General features: G+C 34.4%; 1 protein-coding gene across 1 annotated transcript in view; it reads left to right on the forward strand.

Moving 5' to 3' along the window:
* Positions 1-22171, forward strand: part of LOC142337989 (uncharacterized) — a 35862-nt gene that overhangs the window by 11994 nt on the left and 1697 nt on the right. The window contains exons 3-5 of the mRNA XM_075387623.1: positions 15643-15924; positions 19297-19653; positions 21430-21633. Coding sequence (XP_075243738.1) covers positions 15643-15924; positions 19297-19653; positions 21430-21633 — 843 coding nt within the window. The remainder of the gene's footprint in view (positions 1-15642; positions 15925-19296; positions 19654-21429; positions 21634-22171) is intronic.

Consider the following 22171-nt stretch of genomic DNA (forward strand, 5'->3'; position numbering starts at 1 on the left):
TTATTCAACAAATATAGGCCACATGAATACAGAAACTTAGTGAAATCTCAAAAAAATCAGAATTTCACTAAAAATTATGGAAACTGTGAGTCAAAGCCAAAAAAAACTTGAGCAATTCCTTGGAAACGACTTGTTTGTTCATTGGGCATCACTGACTGTAAATGAGATTTGTCATTAATGGAATCTCGATATGAAAAACGACTAGTCTCTAAGTGAATTAAAAATAAACAAAAAATATGAAGAAATTTCTAAGAAAAATAACAGCTCTCAATTAGAATTAGATTTCTGTTTAGTAAACTTCCCTATGAGAACAAAACTAAACTTTGATTGCCTTTTGTCTTTTGGGAGCACAAAATTGAATCATTTTGTAGCGTGAAATGTCACGTGTTGACACAAAATTTCGAGCCTCGATAACTGCTCAAAAGAAAAAAAAAATCGAAAAAATCTTTTTGATTCAAAATGCTACGCTGGACGAGCTTTTTAATTATACCACTCAAATTTCTCTACGATGAATATATCGATCGGTCAAAATTGACTGAACAAAAAAAACCCATTTGAGTATATACTTCCTCACCCCGACAAGTGGGGTCGGATCAATTAAGCATCCCATTAGCAAATGAGAGAAATTTTCCAAAGAGAAGTTTCTGATCAGGAAACTCAGGAAAGACAAGTAATTCTAAAATTTCCTAATAGCCTAGATCTCCAATTTTATAAACGCATACAAGTCAAAGTCTAGATCTTTAGCTTTTTGGTGTGCGGGAGTCTTATCGTAGCTTGAACGAGCTGAAAACAATCACGTATGAAAAACGAGCAAACGCCTGATCATGGCTCATTATCGTCCGGATGGGTCTGAATACGGCTGATTATAGTCTCATTGGGCCTGATCATTCGCACCTCGATCTGGGTAAAACAAAGACTCGATATTCAAGATTGCAGATTCACTGCCTGAAAGCCCGTGGAAAACAGTTAGTAGGCAGCAATTTTTTGAAAACCAAGGAAACGAAGTTTTATCGGTTTTGGGGAATCATTTTTTGATTTCGCGAAACACTTTGTCACCTAAATACTCACCTGAAATTAAATGTTCCTTTTCTTGTTAAAAAACAGCTGCTCAAGGGAAGCAGATCGCATTCTCCAGCAAAAGAGGTAAAACAGCTTCCAAGATTATGATCAATATAAAAAAAGAAAGAAATTCTGTATAACTGAAAAAGAACCTAACCATTTCAACCACTTTGCTACTAAATGAAACAGATAGCGGACAAATGTAGAGCATTATTGAGAATACAGCAGCCGACATGAGGCAAACATGAAGTCATTTATCATTCTTTTTCTTTACCGTGAGAATAAAAAGACTTGAGCCAAGAGTGATGTAAAGTGGATAACAAAAATTTGACTAGAAAAGAACACAGTTTAATCCTGATAGTTTTAATCTAAGAAAAAAACTGAAGTTTTCCAGCGCAGTATCTCATCAAGTATATCAGCGCTGAGCCACACCATTTCAATCTTAAAAATTTAATTAGTTCATAAAAAACGTCTCTTAAGAGCATTTCTTTACGCGCAGTTTATTTGCACTGTAATTGTACTGAGGTCACAATTTTTGGCCGGGCTGAATTTATCCTGCCAGGTTGAAGTTTCACCAAAAAAGAGCAATGCTGCTCATGAAAAGATCAGTCTGAAATGTGGGGAATAATAAGAAAAATGGCAGCTGGAAACAGGCTACTGTAGGTCGGATAAAATCACGGATTTGATGTTGAAGCAGCAGAAGATCATAATTTTTCATCTTATAATTGACATTTACTGTAGGTGCATAGAAGCTCTTTATGCTTAAGCTAATTTGCCTTTAATTGCAGCAGAGGCAACTTATTTTAGCAGCAAACGCTTGCTACGCAAACCATGTGTAACAAGAGTATTCAGTTTTACCCTCATGCACGCGGCCCGGAGTGTTCAAGCACAAGCTTGATTTCCTTAATTTGTTTTTGATTGATTGATGACTTCTGATTTGTTTTGATTTGTAAAATTTGCGGGTTTTATGTTTTACCCACTTGTGCAACCTAGCAATTCATTGTAATCTGGAAATCTCTTGTGAATAAGTAGTGAATAACCAGTTCTCACGGAGAAGGTCGAGTATCATCTGAAGCAGATGATTTATGTGGTAGCTGTAATTTTTTTTGTCGTGCAGTAAAAAACTTCCATGAATCAAGACTGTCCAGTGTAAACGGGAACACATGAAGAAAGTACTTGTCATGCAACAAACCTATAATTTGGGACTAAATAAGAGCTGTTTTGCCCTGCCACCAAACCCGGAAACAAAAACGCGAAAAAATCAAAGAGTATCTAAAATCGATAAAGCAAAACATTGAAGTCATATTTTTAGTGCCTATGTCAAAGAACTTGAGTTTTTTTTGCGACTTATAAAACTTAGATAACAAATAAGGTGTGAAATTAATGATAATACAACGATGACAAAATATACAACAAATCGCGATAAAAGAAACTTAAGTACGTAAAATTTGAAAAAAAAACCACAAGGAAAAAAACCTAAAAGAATTTGCTTATTTTAAAAAAAAATACAAAATTTTAACCAAAGTAGTTTAATTTGCACAAATGAAAGTTTTTTTTCAAAATATACAAAAAATCGCGATAAAAGAAACATGAACACGCAAAATTATTAAAAATCCGTTAGAAGGAAAAAAAACTATAAGAATTTGATTATTTTTGAAAAAAAAAATACAAATTTCTAACTAAACTAGTTCAATTTGCACAAATGAAAGTTTTTGTATGAAAAAATAGTGAATCAAAAAATATTTTTTTTTCCAAATTGCCGTTGCCACACAGTTAAAACGGATGTAAGAAAAGAAATCAAAACAGCAAAACAGCCATCCCAATGTAAACTTTAAATGGAAATTTCGATATATCGTATCAGAATTTATAAGAATTTTAAAAAGCTGCAAACTTGATAGTGTCTACGAAAAATTACCTGGATTACATTGCTTGAATTAAACATGAAAAACTGCTGTGAGAAAGCTGCATATGAACAAAGAATTAGCTGGCTGAGCCAAAAATTATATACAACAAATTTTCTATCTCTATGTATCAATATCAAGAGAACTTTTCGACCAAAAGAGTACAGTTTCTTGTCGCTCTAAAACTTCCAACACACCAAAAAATATCAAAGATCTCTTATATTTGGCATCTTTTTTAACGTGCCATGCAAAAGACGGCAATCAAAAGTTTCGAATATAAAGATTGGAAAAGAGCTTTTGACCGTAAGGGAGTACTAAAAATGCAAATTCTAAGAATATAGGGGAACGAAATTTAGAAATAGGAGAACGGAATCGGTCATATCTTAGATGCTGACAGTAAATCAGGATCTCGAACAAATACTGCGTGAGAAATGTTCGGCTTGTTTGGTTTCTAACGTGAAGAGTCGTATGCTTGGTTTGTTTGATATGTTCGGTTTCAAACCTAATAAATAGTCGGTATGTTTGGTATGCGGGGCAATAAGAATTCCATATCTTCGATCTGATAGTTTCGGTATGCTCGGTTTTTAAACATACGAATTGTTATGTTCGGCTTCAAGCTTAATAAATTGTCGTTTTTTCGAACGAATTTTGCGTTTTTTGTAGTCACAGGGTATAATGCAGTCACAGGGTTTTTGCTAACGTTCTAATACCTGAAATTTCAAAATTACTTTCTGGAAAGAACTTGTGAAAGGATGTGCAATTTTATTGAAAGCTCCTCCCTTGCCCATTGACAAAAACCGTTCAACAAATATAACTCTCTTTTTTCCTTATCGATTTAAATTACCAACATAATTGTTGAACTTTGATGTGGATTCTTTTCATTTAGTCAGTACAACGGAATTTGATCTGTTTTTGTTCTAAAACCGAACATACCAACAGTTTCTTAGGTTTCAACAAAGATTGCTTGCTTTTAAAACCGAACAAGCCGGCGATTTCTTAAGTTTGAAACCAAACACAACGACGGTTTCTTACGTTTAAGTGCAAACATATCGACTATTTATACGTTTTAAACTAAACATACCGTCAATTTCTTACGGTTAAAACCAAACATACCAATCATTCAATACATTTCAGAACATATCGACAAGTTTTTACGGTTAAAAACTGATGATACCGATAAGAAAATGTAAGGGCTTTTATCTTTTTTGTCTAACTAAAACTGAACAAACTACTGCTTCTCTTAAGTCAATTTAACGTTAAAAAACGGCAACTTCTGAACAACAGAATTTGTCAATTTTGCTGGAAATATATTGCTGTAATACATCGGCATTTGATTCGTTTAGCCAAGACTCTATATCGAGAAGATCATCTACAAAGTCATTATTATTATTAGATGAAATAAAGTCTCTTTTTTCTTTATCCGGAACAGAGGCGTAGGCAGACTCTAGTAATGAAAGAGATAATATTTCAGTTCTAGACCGGCAGTTCGTTGTAATTCTGGACTTGAATACCTCCTTTAACCACATGATCAGTGCATTTTTCGAGTAATCAGCGAACTATCAAAATCAATGTTAATTACACAATAAGTATATCTTTAGGAGCAATCCCACAATAATATAACGTAAGTATTGATTCCAAAATGTGATACTCGATTATTCAGGCGGAGTAATTGAAGCTATAGCTTTTGTTTATAAATTTAATATTATAAGTTGCTGAGATTTTGTACGTTTTGAATTCGCTCCAATATTCCACTCGGATTCAATTGGTTAAGTTTTGCTTTTATAATTTAGATTCGCTCTACGGTTCCACTAATTTATTATCATTGACCGTCGCAATGATTTTGAGGACGAAGACACTAGCACTAGCAAATGAATTAATAAAATTGGGTTCCTGTCGTTGGACAAAAAAGACTGGGATCTCTCTTGTCGTTGGGCAAAAGAAACTCGGCTCTCGTCGTTGGGCAAAAGAAAGTGGGCTCTTCTCGTTGGGATTTGGGCTCTTGTCGTTGGGCAAATGAAATTGGGATCTGGTTGTTGGGCAAAATAATTGGGCTATTTCCGTAGCTCTTTGTTTGTAGTAGAAGATAATTGTTGCTCAATTTGTTGAAGAGTATTTGAATTTGACGTGCTTGGTGAAGACAACTCAGGTCGTGGAGAATTGTTCCTTTAATAATAATAATAAATTGTTTCCAGAGTATTGATTAGAAAAAAAAGGAAACTTGCTCTTTTACATTTAGAAGTTAATGTCGAAATTCAGTTATGCATTTAATACTCCAGAAGAACACTATTAGGTCAAGGTTGTTCTGTTTTAAAGTGTCTATAGCGAAAGAGATCGTAAACATCAAAGATTATTTGTAAAGATTATAAAAATTTTACTAGCTACACTAAAAAAAACTGTTGGAAGCTTGGAGTTTAGTACTCGGTTTGTTTTTAAACCAAGATAGCAACTCATCATTGTCAACAATATATAAGTCCAAAAACTTGTGACAAAAGTCCTTAACTTGCCGCTTTGAGAGATCAAAAATAAAATTGACAAAAATTGGGAAAAAACTTTAGCAAGCAATTAACCATTTTATGGTTGCAGTTAGAAGTTCTTAACTTGTTCTTAAATAAACACAATTTGCAAGAACTGTTTAGCGCATTTGCTATTTTTAGAAGCTCTTCCCTTGAGATACAGTTTTTTAAAACTGGGATTTGATTTCATATTCTTTTCGTATTATTTTTATTGCCATTTTGAGTATTTCATAAAGGTGGAGCTCTGATAAATTATAGAGTAGCGGTTCTTTCCGCTTACTTGTTATGGAGTCAAACTTTTTTTTGAATGTTGTGATTCTGGCTATTCTTTTCACCATTGCATTCAGGGGTTTGAGTACTTGATTGCTTGTGTTAGCGAAAACTAAGACTCCGTATTGAATTACTGCTCGCACATATGTTCGATAGACTTGAACTAACTGATTTGTTGTTCGGATCTTCCTAATTCGGTAGAGAAGTGAGCAGAAACCTAACATTCTTTTCGTTAATTTTTCAGGATGTTCTTGAAAACTTAATTTTTGGTCTACCTGAACCCCTAGATGCTTAAAAGTTTCAACATTTTGGATCTTTTTACTGTTAATATACACCTTTTCAGACTTCTTTTGCACTCTTTTCGAAAAATCGACGCATTTTGTCCTCTCAACGTTTAAAGTCAGTCGATTTCTATTCAACCAGGACGCTATTTTCTGAAGAATTACATTGATGTTGGTTTCATTTGTTTTGGGTTCACTTTTTGTATAAACTACAGTGTCATCTGCAAAGAAGATGGATTTTATGTCAGATGTTTCTAGGGTAAGATCATTTATGTATATAATAAAAAGCAAAAACCCATTAATGAGCCTTGTGGGACACGAATTTCTCTGCTCCTCATAGATTACTTCTTCGAGCCTATTTCAGTGTATTGAAGTCTTCTGCTCAAATAGGACTTCAAAACTTTCAAAACATGTCCTCTTAGACCATAACTGGGGCACTTTGCTAGTAAGATTTGGTGGTGTACGGTGTCAAGGGCTTTTTTGAGGTCCAAGAAACCACTGATCGCATTTTGTTTACTATTTAGCCAATTTAATCGAACATTTTCGCTGAGTTCCACCAGTGCATCAATTGTACTGGAGTTTTGTCTAAAACCAAATTGATTTTCATTTAACACCTTTTCTTTATTAAGGAAAACAATAATTCTATTGAAGATAATTTTTTCAAAAAATTTACTTACCACTGGTAGTAGTGATATCGGACGATAATTTGATGGATCACTTTCTTCCCCTTCCTTGAATATTGTGATTACTTTTGCAATTTTCAGGCAATCAGGGAACAAACCAAAATTTAGACCGGAGTTGAAGACTTCGCGGAGAAAGAGTGAAATTGATGGCGAAAGCAACCGTATGAAATAGATATTCAAATTGAAAGCATCTACACTGCATTTGTTTTTCATTTCACTGAAATTTTTGCTTATCTCCGTTATTGTTGTTTTTTGGAGAAATAGACTGTTGACAATTTTGTTTGTGTAGGTCTCATTGCGTTTAGCACTAAATTTCCGCTTACTTGTTATGGAGTCAAACTTTTTTTTGAATGTTGTGATTCTGGCTATTCTTTTCACCATTGCATTCAGGGGTTTGAGTACTTGATTGCTTGTGTTAGCGAAAACTAAGACTCCGTATTGAATTACTGGGTGCACATATGTTCGATAGACTTGAACTAACAGATTTGTTGTTCGGACCTTCCTAATTCGGTAGAGAAGTGAGCAGAAACCTAACATTCTTTTCGTTAATTTTTCAGCATGTTCTTGAAAACTTAATTTTTGGTCTACCTGAACCCCTAGATGCTTAAAAGTTTCAACATTTTGGATCTTTTTACTGTTAATATACACCTTTTCAGACTTCTTTTGCACTCTTTTCGAAAAATCGACGCATTTTGTCCTCTCAACGTTTAAAGTCAGTCGATTTCTATTCAACCAGGAGGCTATTTTCTGAAGAATTACATTGATGTTGGTTTCATTTGTTTTGGGTTCGCTTTTTGTATAAACTACAGTGTCATCTGCAAAGAAGATGGATTTTATGTCAGATGTTTCTAGGGTAAGATCATTTATGTATATAATAAAAAGCAAAAACCCATTAATGAGCCTTGTGGGACACGAATTTCTATGCTCCTCATAGATTACTTCTTCGAGCCTATTTCAGTGTATTGAAGTCTTCTGCTCAAATAGGACTTCAAAACTTTCAAAACATGTCCTCTTAGACCATAACTGGGGCACTTTGCTAGTAAGATTTGGTGGTGTACGGTGTCAAAGGCTTTTTTGAGGTCCAAGAAACCACTGGTCGTATTTTGTTTACTATTTAGCCAATTTAATCGAACATTTTCGCTGAGTTCCACCAGTGCATCAATTGTACTGGAGTTTTGTCTAGAACCAAATTGATTTTCATTTAACACCTTTTCTTTATTAAGGAAAACAATAATTCTATTGAAGATAATTTTTTCAAAAAATTTACTTACCACTGGTAGTAGTGATATCGGACGATAATTTGATGGATCACTTTCTTCCCCTTCCTTGAATATTGTGATTACTTTTGCAATTTTCAGGCAATCAGGGAACAAACCAAAATTTAGACCGGAGTTGAAGACTTCGCGGAGAAAGAGTGAAATTGATGGCGAAAGCAACCGTATGAAATAGATATTCAAATTGAAAGCATCTACACTGCATTTGTTTTTCATTTCACTGAAATTTTTGCTTATCTCCGTTATTGTTGTTTTTTGGAGAAATAGACTGTTGACAATTTTGTTTGTGTAGGTCTCATTGCGTTTAGCACTAAATTTATCTGGGAATGTTGTAAATCTAAATTATGAACAACTTTTACACCAAAGATCAAATCTTTCCCATTTTTTCTGTGACACGTGAAAGGTTTTAAAAATGCTAAGACTTTTTAGGATACCATTAATTGTTTATTTTATCAAGTGAATTATGCTCAAGAGAAACATACCAGTCTTTTGAGAGCTGATACGTCAGCTTTTTTTATTGTTTCGTATCTGACTTGACAGAGTTTTATCGTGAAGGAGCCGACGACAAGGTTTGGTTGCCATTTAGAGGTATCCTATTAAGTATTTTTGTTTAAAAAAAACTAAATTTGTACACTATTAAATTGGGATGACTGTTTGTGACTGCAGTTCTTACAATATGGAACGTAAATGCCAGCAAAGGCAAAATGTGCTCCTGTTGGAAACAAATAACAAGATACAACATTACAAGTAGGCATAAAACAAAATTAAAGGTAGACAACAGGGGGGGGGGGGGGGGGTTGGTATTGTTCCTTCGCACATAATGACATAATGTCCCGATACCGCTCATGCACATTTTTTTACCTAATTGACCGCTAAAAACTTTATGAAAAAAAAGAAAAAGACGATGCCAAATTAATTCAAGCACCATTGAAAACAAAGAAAAACAGATATAGATGCAAAAGTTTGCTAGCACAATAAAAAAGAAGAAGCTTCACAATAAAAAGGTGACCTGACGTTGATGAGAATAATTTAAAAATTGACCAAAAGAAAAACGGAACCGACAACCATACAAACTTCATCATTACCCTGATATTTTTGAAAACAAAAAAGTCAACAAAACTAATTGCAATCAACCGAATGAATATAATATGCTCACCTTAGGTCACAAGGACGCCAAACAGACCTGTCATTAATCGGAAAAATTCAAGAGACAGCAAAAAGAAAAACAACTACAGCCAAAGTTCAATGAAGTTCAAGTAGTACGAATCAATAATTTTTACTAAAAGCACTCTGTTTGTTCAATTATGTCCCTACCGCCTTTCAAAACCAAAGGTATTTGTCAAACTTGTTATTTTTTTTGACAAAAGATCGATTATACAAAATATGGGCAAGTATACAAAAAAGTGAAAAATTGTTGTATCAAGCTCGTAAAATAATTGGTTAGAAAAAACCGCTGCATCGATTATTTTTGCATTAGAGTCAAGATGGAGTCATTAACAATACCATGCTATAAGTTGACAAAAATAAGTTTACAGAAGATAAAGTACAAAAATTTACTGATAATTTTGACAAACAGTATATTAAAAGCCATCAGAACCAATGGCTATAAACTGAAAATTTTACATATGCTCGGGTCTACTTCTTTAAGACGTCAATGGTTTTGATTAACGAGGCTAAGTTTTTGGACTAAAGTTTTTCTAAGACCTCAAAAGGATTTCAAAAAACGTTTATGAAATCGCAATTCCGAAGCCGCAAATATCATGGGCTATTCACTTAGAACACAGCATATTTCCATTCGGCCTCAAATAAACTTCATCGGGATCCATCATTAATAGGAGCTTCAATTAAAGTCTAACTTGTCTGTAATTGACACGAAAGAAGAACAAAGATTTGTCAAGCGATTTAAGAAAAAGAAGGCTCCCCAATACAATATGAGTTTTTTGATTGTATAAATCCAACAAGAGAGCAGAACTAGCGCTGCTATCACAGTGCGTGTGCTAAAAACGTTTAATAGCGTAATATATAATTTGGCAAAAATATCAACCAGCAAAAATACACATTCGGTGATAGCAAATAGCTTTGCTATCACCGTGCGTGTATTAAAAACGCTTCTTAGCGTAATATATTAATTGGCAAGAATATCCCTAATTTGGCGGTAAAGTGAATAAAAATTGTGGTAAAAGTTAATAAAATCACGTCAAAGTAAAATTTTCATAAAATTTTAAACCTTGATAAATTCTCAAAAATTCAAAATTCCAAATGCACGTTGGCAAATTCTGTAACGCATGACGAGCTTGCTAATGGTACCGCTCAAATCTCACTACGATGAATATATCGACCGGCCGAAATTGAATGAACAAAAAAGAGTTGAGCATATGGTTCCCCGTGACAATGGTTGGGTAGCAACAATTAAGCAAAGATCCAATCACTCACTCACTGTGAGAAATGTCTGGCAAAACAAAGGCAATGGTGATTGGAGATCAATTTTTCTGAAAGTGCGCAAGTTTTGCAGAGAAATTTTTGAATTTTCTTTCTGAATACAAATGTCTTTTATTGATTAACCTGTTTTTGGTAGCCCAGGTTTAGTTGTGTGACCCGAAACCGCTTTGATCAGACCATTTCCCAGATTTTCCGTTCTGATCAGACCATTTTGTGACAATCCCTCTATCGTTCAACCCAAATTCCTGTGCAAATTTTCAGCGGCCCACAAATTGTGCGACTTTCGAGCGGCGCAAAAGTTTCTGCGACTTTCTAGTGACCCAACGTTTTATGCGATTTTCGTGCGACAACACTTTGGAAATATATACAAACGTGGTAAGAGGTTCGTGATGAAGTACCAAAGTACGAGCAAACAGCCCTGAAAAACTTGTAGTAAGAGTTTAAACTGATTTAAACAAATCTTCGACCTGATGATTCAGCTATTTTTCAAAAATATGTTTTCGCAAGTGTTAATTTGCAAAATATATGTTTCAAAAATGTTTTGTCAAATATTTTGTTTTAAAAAAACGAGAGGACAATTTTTCTCAACACAGTCAAAATATGCCTGGACTTTTATAAATCTCTTATAAAGACTTACTACGAACAACGGGAGAACAATTTTCTTCTTAACCAAACTAGACGAAAATACCTGGAGATTTAGAGATCTCTTACAAAAATCATTGGGCGTGGGCTTCAATTGATGTGAACAACCACACAATCAGATGAAGCTGTTAAAGATAAATTCGTTTTTCAAAAAAGTTTCTTCGCTTATTTTGTACGAAAACAACTCTTCGACTCTGCTCTCTTATCAGACCGTATTGTGACCACTGCCCCAATTTTTGTGCGACCTATGGTCAGAATATAGTGCGACTTTGTACTCAGATCAGACTCTAGGCGATCGTTTTCCAGACTTTTGTGCGACCTATGATCAGACTATAGTGCGACTTTGTACTCAGATCAGACTGTAGTGCCACCATTGTCTAGATCGTTTCCCAGACTTTGCCACCTGATCTGACCTCAGTGCGACCATTGTCCCGACCATCGTGCGACTCAAGTTTTCCCCAGACCATGTAATTTGGGTTGCACCACGCCACTGGTGTGTGACCCAAATGGTCTGATCAGAGCGGTGTAGGATCGCAAACCCAGACCTGGATACAATTGGAGCTGATCAACATAAACAATGAAAAATGAGAAGCAAAAAATTGAAGGAATCTTAGAAGAAGTTTGCAGCATTATGCATGATCTTGCACAAATACTTCTTACGAGAAGTTTGCAAAAACAAGCCACTTAAACCGAATTATTTGTGTTTTTTTGTCATGTTTTAGTTTTCAGCTAATCTTATTTTGGGACATAATATGTAACAATCAGTCTCAAAGAAAAAAGACGCAGTTGTTACTTTTCGTACAAAGTTTAGAGTTCATCTTTTGGCGATTGATTAATGTTTAACAATTGCGAAGTTGGTCAGTTTTGAGAAATTCAGATGACCAAAATTTGTAGTAAAAACCAAATATGATTTTCGCTCACTGGTAGCGACAAATCGAAAAAACTCCACATTTTTGAGAATTCGTCCAACTACACCTATGGAAATTGTATCGTAGCAAGCGAAAGAGCTATTATTGACTCTGATATTCTCCAGAAATTGTTTGGGATCTTCGTTAACAAACATCCGCCCAAATTTTTAGCATAGGAACTGTTATTTTTCAGATAACGTTTGTATGCATGCTGCGCACTTGATCTTGATTTCAAGTGGAGTTGTTTTTGTAATTTCGTCTGACATCTCGTATTGTAAATGAAAATCTCACATCTCGTTGCGTAAAAACTTGGCACACAGTGAAAGAAGAGAGCGGTTCAACCATCTTTTCTGTTTAAGCGGAGAAAATGAGAATGAAATTTCTCATAAAACATAAATTTCATGAACCACAAAGCATGCTCCAAAAGCAGAAATTATGCTGTACGCACTTTTTTGGAACCACTGTGTAAGTCTGTCTCATAGTTGAAGAGTCCACAAGGACGAGGATTTATGGTAAATCAGTTACCTTGAAGAGAAGAAGCCGGTTCTACGACTTCGAAGAGTAACCTAAGACTTGGATTCCCTCTTTCAGAGAAACCCAAATTTCGGGACTCAATTCTAAGAATGGCCACGCCATTTTTTTTTCAACATAAAAACGTGCAAACGAGTGTGGAAATAGCCAAAAAGTCACCTTGATAAAAAAACATTCCATTCGCTTGATGTAAAACATTGATGAGGAGCAGCCTGATCAGAGAAACTTTTGATAGAGTGGAAGCCCGATTCGAGATGATTTTGCACGCATTATAACCTGTACAATAGTCAGTACATGATCAGGGCCAAAGATTCACAAAGGTCTGGAAAATAGTCTGGTGTAATCAGTGATGAATTTGAGCTGACTAAATCTGGATAATGATCTGAAAAAATTCTAAGCCATGGTGGCTCGAAAATCCAAAGAGTGGTTTGTAACTTGTCTGATCAGAAAATGGAGAAGGCATCAAGTGCCTAAAATTTTCGAAGTCTGATTCGAACCCACGGAAGTCTGTTCAGAGGTCACATCGTTCTCTGATCAGAGACCCGGGCCGAGGAATTTGGCTAAAATTACGTAAGATCAGCGGCAACTAGAGTTGACAAGTCGGAAAATTCACCGCAATTTTCTTACATAAATTTGCGTTGAATGTGTTGAATTTGAAGACAAAAATTCAACGCATTCAACGCAAATTTAATTTATGTAAGAAAATTGCGGTGAATTTTCCGACTTGTCAACGCTAGTTGCCGCTGACCTTACATATTTAGCGTTGAATTTAGCGTAGATCTTACATATTTACCGTTGAATTTAGCGTAGATCTTACATAATTAGCGTTGAATATAGCGTAGATCTTACATATTTTTGCGTTGAATTTAGCGTTGATCTTACAAAAAATCAAAGCGTCCACTTGAACTATTAACCTCCAGTTGCGTATGGGACTCGAACTGCTGACCTCCTGTTTGCTTGTGGCCTCTTCTACCATTGTGCCACAGTACCTAGGTTTCCTTAAGAGCCGCAATTCTTATAAAGCGTAGCTCTTACATATTTTGCGTTGAATTTAGCGTAGATCTTACATATTTTGCGTTGATTTTGTGTAGTATTCAACTTAGCATATTCAACGCATTTACCATGTGAGGCGTACTGGGAAAAATTTAATTTTTTTAAAAAAAGTTTTAAAAAAATTGAATTCCTTAAATGGTCTGAAATGGTTTTTGCACCGTAAGAGAGCACTCAAATGTTATTTTTTGCTGACTTCATTTTTCTCACTTGTGCAATATAGGGGTCGAAACAACAAAAAAAAATTAATTTTTTGAAAAAAAAACTTGAAAAATTTGAAACCGTAACATGGTCTGAATTGAATTTTGCACTATTAAAGAGCACTAAAAACGATTTTTTCTGACCACTTGTTTCTCACCTTTGAATTATAGGGTTCGAAACAGTGAAAAAAAAATGATTTTTTAAAAAAAACTTGAAAAAGTTCTGAAATCGTAAAATGGTCTGAATTGGATTTTGCACTAAAGAATAATTCTTTCTGACCTCATGTTTCTCACCTGTGGAGTATTGGGGTCGAAACAGTTAAAAAATTTACTTTTTGAAAAAAAAACTTGAAAAACTTTTGAAATCGTAAAGTGGTCTGAAATGGAATGGAAAGATTAGCGTTGAATGCGTTGAATTTATGTAAGATTAACGCTAAATTCAACGCTAAATATGTAAGATCTACGCTAAAAGTCAACGCAAAATTATGTAAGATTAGTGTTGAATGCATTGAGTTTATTTAAGATCAACGCTAAAAATCAACGCTAAATATGTAAGATCTAGGCCAAATTTCAACGCAAAATTATGTAAGATTAGCGTTGAATGCGTTGAATTTATGTAAGATCAACGCTAAAATTCAACGCAAAATATGTAAGATCTACGCCAAAACTCAACTCAAAATTATGTAAGATTAGCGTTGAATGCGTTGAATTTATGTAAGATCAACGCTAATTTCAACGCTAAATATGTATGATCTACGCCAAAGTTCAACGCAAAATTATGTAAGATTAGCGTTGAATGCGTAAAATATATGTAAGATCAACGCTAAAATTCAACGCTAAATATGTAAGATCTACGCCAAAATTCAACGCAAAATTATGTTAAATTAGCGTTGAATGCGTTGAATTTATGTAAGATCTACGCTAAAATTCAATGCTAAATATGTAAGATCTACGCCAAAATTCAACGCAAAGTTATGTAAGATTAGCGTTGAATGCGTTGAATATATGTAAGATCAACGCTAAGTTCAACGCTAAATATGTAAGATCTACGCTAAAATTCAACCCTAAAAATGTAAGATCTACGCCAAAATTCAACGCAAAATTATGTAAGATTAGCGTTGAATGCGTTGAATCTATGTAAGATCTACGCTAAAATTCAACGCTAAATAGGTAAGATCTACGCTAAAATTCAATGCTAATTATGTAAGATCTACGCCAAAATTCAACGCAAAATTATGTAAGATTAGCGCTGAATGCGTTGAATTTATGTAAGATCTACGCTAAAATTCAATGCTAAATATGTAAGATCTACGCCAAAATTCAACGCAAAGTTATGTAAGATTAGCGTTGAATGCGTTGAATATATGTAAGATCAACGCTAAATTCAACGCTAAATATGTAAGATCTACGCTAAAATTCAACCCTAAAAATGTAAGATCTACGCCAAAATTCAACGCAAAATTATGTAAGATTAGCGTTGAATGCGTTGAATTTATGTAAGATCAACGCTAAATTCAACGCTAAATAGGTAAGATCTACGCTAAAATTCAATGCTAATTATGTAAGATCTACGCCAAAATTCAACGCAAAATTGTGTAAGATTAGCGCTGAATGCGTTGAATTTATGTAAGATCTACGCCCAGGCGTAGATCTTACATAAATTCAACGCATTCAACGCCAATCTTACATAGTTTCGCGTTTTTTAGCGTTGACACCTCAGCCCGGGGAGCTTATTTGGTCTGGGACTTCACCCGGGGATTCACAGAAAGTATCAGATGATTTATGAAACAATTTTTCAAATATTGTAATTTTCGAGAAGTGTTGAATTTTTAATATATATTTCATTAAGTATTGTAAATTAAAGTAAATATTATAATTTAATATATTTCAGCTCCGTCGGCTGCAGACTTTTCCTCGATTGCCTTGAGCATCAATCATGATCTCATAGAGCTCCAGTCCTCCGAATTCAAAGCAATAGCTGGAACCCTGGACAGATTCAGGGTATCTTCTGTCACTCCCAATGCATCATTTGAGCGAGATGTGACAGAAGTTGGAACTTCTGGCGCCATTGGTATTAAAATCAACGATGCTACCACCAACTACACGATTGGAGTCGAGACTGTCAGTTCGTGTGGGAATGTGTCTGGAACAATTTTTTTCACCGTTTGTTTTCGTAAGTTTGACTGAGGCAGTTATCTAAAGCACACAGTTATAGTATGCAATTCAACACAGAGTTACTTTACTATATATTTTTTTTCTTTTTGGGTGCCATTATATTTTTGAACTCTTACAGACCTTGTGATAAAGTTTGTCAGCCTGGCATGCAATTATATAGATTGGTCATATGTACAGAATTTAGCTCTTATGAAAAAAACTACCGGTTTAGTATGATTTGTAGTTTTTACGATCCTAAAAACTTTGGTTCATAGGAAAATTGAAAACCTCTGGTTTATAGGCTCTTCGGAAATGCCTCACTGAAATCAAAAAACAAATCACAAATTCTAAAGGAATAGGAATTATAATTGGAACTCAGAAGTGAGAAGAGAAAAATAGAGACACATGGAAAATTATCAAAGGGCCGAAATCTTTGTGGCAAGAGCCAAGTTCCCCCTATTTGTTTTCGCGAGTTCCGGAACTGATTGAAAATTGATTACAGCTCTGCAGATTTGAGACGAAAAAAGTTTGAGTGAGCTGTTTTTTGGTAGATAGTACTTACAATTTGTGGATGCATAGAAAAAAATTAAAGAAATGAAATATTTAACAAGCCAAATGCTCCCGATCAGCAAAAAATGGCAGAAGCCACAAACGATTCCACTGCAATGACAATGAAAAATCTTGGAAACTTTTAGAACCACTATTATTTGAAGAAGCCGAAGGAGTTTTTCTAAAAGCGTTAAATCCAGATAAGTGAAACGAGCCAATTCCCTTTTTTAAAAAATACATATCACAATTGATTTCAATTGTTTGTAGTATGTCTTCCCTTTTTAGATAATTACCGGGCTTTTTGGGCCATTTTAAATAACGCTGAGGTTAAATACAAATACTACGGATCAAATTAAAATCCAGCTTTATGGTGCATAAAAAAAACAGAAAGGATCAAGACAGCTATATAAATGTGAAATCTTGTTTTTAAATTTCTTGGTATCAATTTGATGAAAAGGTATAAATCTGTTAAAAAATCAAAGAAAAATTTATCAGATCAAAAGTTGCAACTTCTTTCACAATTGTTTGGCTGAATAACTTTGGCAAAATATTTGCCTAACTGTTAATCATATTTATGTTATTCTTACACATATTCAGTGCTAGAATGCCGAACAAGTAAAACATCACTAAACTTGGAATACTTAATGCAATTTTCTGCACGTTTTGTGGATATGTTTGTTGGTCAAGTATACAAAAAAGGATACAAAAACAACAGAAATTGAGTCATATTCGAAGAGCTGCTAATTTTTAGCACCAACATCACAAGAAATTAAAGTCATCGAGTTATAAAGCCTTCTCAAGGAATAGTCTTCTCAATTGTCAAAATTGTCAAAATTACTCACTGAAAGCTAAAAAAAAGTAGCAAAAGTCAATAAGAAAAAACTTTTTAAATCAAATTAACAATTGAGGAGAGAAAAACAACAAGAATAAAGTGTATCACAGAATTTTCAAGTTTGCCCCTTTTTGATTTGGAATCGATTGAAACTTGATTATATTTTAATTATCTTATATCCCAGACAAAAACTGCTGTCTTAATGGTTGTTTTATAGCTGCAAAGCTATAAGCAGAACGTAGCTATATTGCAGTGATCTCGTTTTCAGAACCAAAGAGAAGTTTTCGTAGTTTCCGTTTTTTGCTGAAGCCATTAAATTCTTTACTTGAACTGCGGCGTTTGTATCCAAAAATTGACTTTTGTTTTATAAAGTTGACTTCCGTTTTTGAAGACTGCACTTTAACATTAGCTCAGCAGAGTATTTAGAAACAACTTAATGATCAAGGTTAAAAGGTCATTTTGAGATTTTTTCTTCCCACATCCACCACCTAATCTCCACCCCACTTAATTACCCACCCACACTAGACCTCGTCCCCCTTCAACAAAAAAAATTGCCCAGTTGAAAGAGGAAAATGCAGAAAAACTCTTACCGCGAGTTCGAGCACCTCAATTCCTCTTAAATTTTTGTACCTGTGAAGGTTTTGCTCAGATACAATCCCCCTGATTTAAATTTTCCCGTCCGCCCCAACGGATATTTTCAACTCGTTTCTGTGTCTGTTTCTATCTTTATGTTTGTCTGGTTATCAACATTTTTGGCAATCTGCCGACTATTTTTGATATTTTAAAGTAAAGAGGATCAAATTAATTGGAAATCAACAATAAACTCTTTTATTGAAGCTAAAATTGAAGCAAATTTTGGGCAATACTTTGGCTACAATTAGTGCTTTTTAAGTCTCTGACTGGTGTATGTTTTTTAAATCTCTCCAATCTAAACAGAAAATAAGAAACAAAACAAAAGAAAAAATTTTTACCCTGATTCAAACTGCAAAATAATTTTAGTAAATAATGAAAATTGTATACCGTTCAATCTAAACATTCGATGATTGTTTTATAAATGCTTAAAATTATACATCAGATAAAAACCCGAAAATAAAATGGGTTAAACTGAGGTATTCAAGAAACAGCTTTTGCGCGTCTGTGACAAAAAGTTGATTTTGGTGTCCATAATCTGGCTCTAAGCAACACATAAAATTCGTTAAATGCAAATAATGGCTTAAATAATGGACCGTATAACGTCCTCAGCCAGCGCAAATTTGTCTTTCAATTTTAAGGTCAGCAAAATCTGTCAAACAACACAAAATGTTAATAGTAATTTGTCCTCTATTGAACAAATTGGGAAATTTTTTGTCACAAATATTCGGTTTCTTATTTTGTGTTTGGACAAAAAAATTGCATCCCATAAGTCTTTCCAAGAAACGAAAAACTGTTTATCAAGAAAATATTCGATTTCGGCAGTTTTCCTGAGAGTACGAACTGAGAGTACGATTGCAATAAAAAAGAAATTAGCAATAGTAAATAGATTGTATACGCATATTAGTTTACATTGTTTTGTAATTTATGGAACACATATTAATTATGTTATAATGATTAAAAGAACGTTCATCGCATTCATGATTTGGTTTAAGTTTTTGTTCTTTTTGCCAGTTACAGTGCTCACAGATGCTGTAATGAAATACAAGCCTTACAAAGCGCCAAGCTTTAACTTCGTTTATTTTCTCACTATCGCTTTTGATTGTATCCGACGTTAAAACGATTGAACAAAAGGATTAAAAAATTTTTTTGAATCAGTAATCATTTTAAAAAATTGAAAGGTTTGCAACTTTAGATTTTTCTGCGGGATATTATCTTTGTATTTAAAAAATGTCTCTTTACAAAATTTAAGGAATTTTTGGTTTTTTTAAAAAAACATGTGTGGCTTCGTGCAGCTTGGGAATCTTGATAAGATTTATATCTTCGGATATCCAAAAATTTCTGATACAAAAATTTTTGTAAAATGAAACTCATTTTCAGGCTCTTCAGCAGTTGAAAATTTGGAAGCTTACAACATTTCAAGACTTTCTGTCATTTTAACGTGGACGAGCCCTACCGACGGTACAATAGCACCAACTCACTACAACATAACTTGCGTGCCTACCAATGGAAGAGAGTTCCTAGGGTCAGCAACAATCAGTGCCGATGAATCTTCTTCCCATTTCAACGACAATGGGACTCTATATTTCGATTCAAAACAACATTTCACTCTGCTTGCTTTGACTAAATTCAGATGCTCAGTTGAGGCGATTTTTGTGCCAGGTTGCAATTATAGTCAATTTGGAGAGGTTGTCATCCACAATCAAATCGGATCAAATGTCCAGTTCGACACATCAGGTGATCATACCACTCAAATTTTTTGTCGAAGAGTTATTATAAATTTTATGATATATCTTGGAGAAAAGAGTGATAAGAAGTTAAAAATACAATTTTCAAACAGTTATGTCTTGTTAGTAAGGTTTAAAAGAAGCGGAATTAGAGTGAGAGAGAGTCTTTTTGCGAAATTTCAAAAGTGTAACGGCGCTAGCCGAGATTGAATGGTTATCTTGCGAGACCTTGAAAGATTCTTGCAAGATCTTTCAAAATGATGCATTGTCTTCCGAGGCCTTGCAAGATAATCATTCATCTTGCAAAAAAAGCTAATGATTAAAACATGATCATTTTTTTTAAATTTTTTTCATTGATAGGGCCCAAAACTTTGCAGATTAACACGAAAAAAATATGTTGGCACAAATTTGGTTTTGTTTAGCAACAGATTGGTTTTTTATTTTCCCATATCCTGTTGTTGTAGCAAATGCAAGTAGAAATGAAAAGCAGTGAGGTCAAAATTCAAACAAAATCAAGCTAGGCCAAATCTGTTTAAAAAAACACATGAGCCTAAGTGGGGAAAACAAATTATTTGCTTGTTTTCGTTATTTTCTTTAGAAATCGTACAAAAAGTATTGCAAAATATGTGTTTTCTTCAACCATGCCTCCTGATTGGACTCTTCATTTTCTTCGCCAGATTTTTTGAAAAATAATGAATCAGAGTTTCATTTTTCACCATTGAGGAATCTTCAAAGAAAAACATTTTTTAATCCGTCGGATTCCAAGTTTAACGTTTTCTTGATTAATAGCGAAATAATTAGATAACTATAATTCTGAGACGGGAAATTTTCTTAAAAATTTTTTTGAATCCCTTTTTATCTTCCTAAACATTCTTTAAAAAGCATTAAAAGCCGAGAGCCAAAATTAAGTCATATATTGATTGAACTATTATTCATTTTGTATATAAATTTTCCCGTACGGCAAATCGACGATACTCTTTGTATCACATTTGTTATTAAACAATTCATCAAAATATTTTTATTATGGCATAAAAAGTAAGAAAAATTCTTATCAAAACCAATTATTACTATTCTATACTAGGCGAGCATAATTGGCATGGAAGTGAGTCCTAAATTGGGGTTCGAGACGGAATCAAGTTTATTCAGACCAAATATAAATGATCGAGGGGGCGTCGTCTTTTCAAAATTACATAGTTTGGAAACATTGAAAAACTCAAAACAGTTTGAGAATGAACGCACTAAAATCTGGACATCAACGCACATATATCTGGACACCAACTCACAAAATTGGACGCACAAAAGTTCGTGAGCTCACGAAATTCTGGACATGTACTCGTGAAAGTCTGGGGAACGCACTAAAATCTGGACATGAACGCCCAAATGTCTGGTGGACGCAAGAACTTCTGTACATGAACTTACGATAGTCTTGTGAAAACACGAAAATCTGATCATGAACTCACAAGAGTCTGAGAACGCACGAAGGTCTGAACATGAACGCACAAAAGTCTGCTGAAAGCACGAAATTCTATACATAAGATCTTTTCGTCGCGACGATCTGGACATATAGACACTTTCCGTCAGAGACGGTCTGGATATACCGGTTTCTGTCTGGCACCTCAAACTGGGTTTGGTTGGGAAATAAATAGAAAGTTATTTTGGTTTAAGTTCATCAGCGTGAAGTGGATGTGACAAAATCCTTAGTTGAGTTTTCTGTTCCTTTCGGATATTATGTGAAAGATTATCAAACAGATTATCTCAAGGCTCATTATAATAAATTACTTTTTAGGTGTGTCCGTGGAGATCATAGATACTTCTTTTTCATTCATTTCCTTCACTGCCGGTCCCTGCAACCCCTGCACCAACTACACGTATGCTGCGAAAGGTGGATCTCCGATCTCAATTCCGAACAACAAGTCCCCAATCAGAGATCTAACTGAGGGAACTGCATACTCTCTTACTGTCGATGAGACCACAGCCCACGCTTGCACAAGTGAGTCTCAATTCTGAGTGTAGGCACCCGAGCCGAGGATTTTCTCCAAAAATAACCGGGAAAAGAGTTTAAAGAGTGTAAAAAGAAAAAAAATAACCCTATTACTCCGCTTAATTAAGGGTGGAAGAGTGTAACTTTTAAAAAAAGGGAAGGAGGTACTGAGGTTTGATCCCCTTCCATCTCCGAAAAAGTTTCTTCCACTTTGTGAATTAACCATTGCGGCAACTAATACTAGAATCCGAACTTTCAATTTGGTTATAATGGTAATTGTGTAAGAGTGTAATTTTTTATTCTTCCACCTTAAATTACGCTCTTCGCAAAGAGCCTAAAAAGAGCTTTTACACTCTTTTCCCGATAGATAAGAGGGAAATACGCATTACACCCTAATCCCCGCTAATTAGGGCTGGACTAAGGGCGAAACCTCGGCCCGGGCAGGTATTAACGAGAGGTTTCTTGAGTTGCGATTCAAGATCAATTTATTGACAAAGTTTTGGTGTTCCTGTTGGTTCATAAATATTTTTATTCTGCTCAATTTGAC

This window comes from Convolutriloba macropyga, chromosome 4 (assembly GCF_964194025.1).
Source record: "Convolutriloba macropyga chromosome 4, txConMacr16.3, whole genome shotgun sequence".
Taxonomy (NCBI): domain Eukaryota; kingdom Metazoa; phylum Xenacoelomorpha; order Acoela; family Convolutidae; genus Convolutriloba; species Convolutriloba macropyga.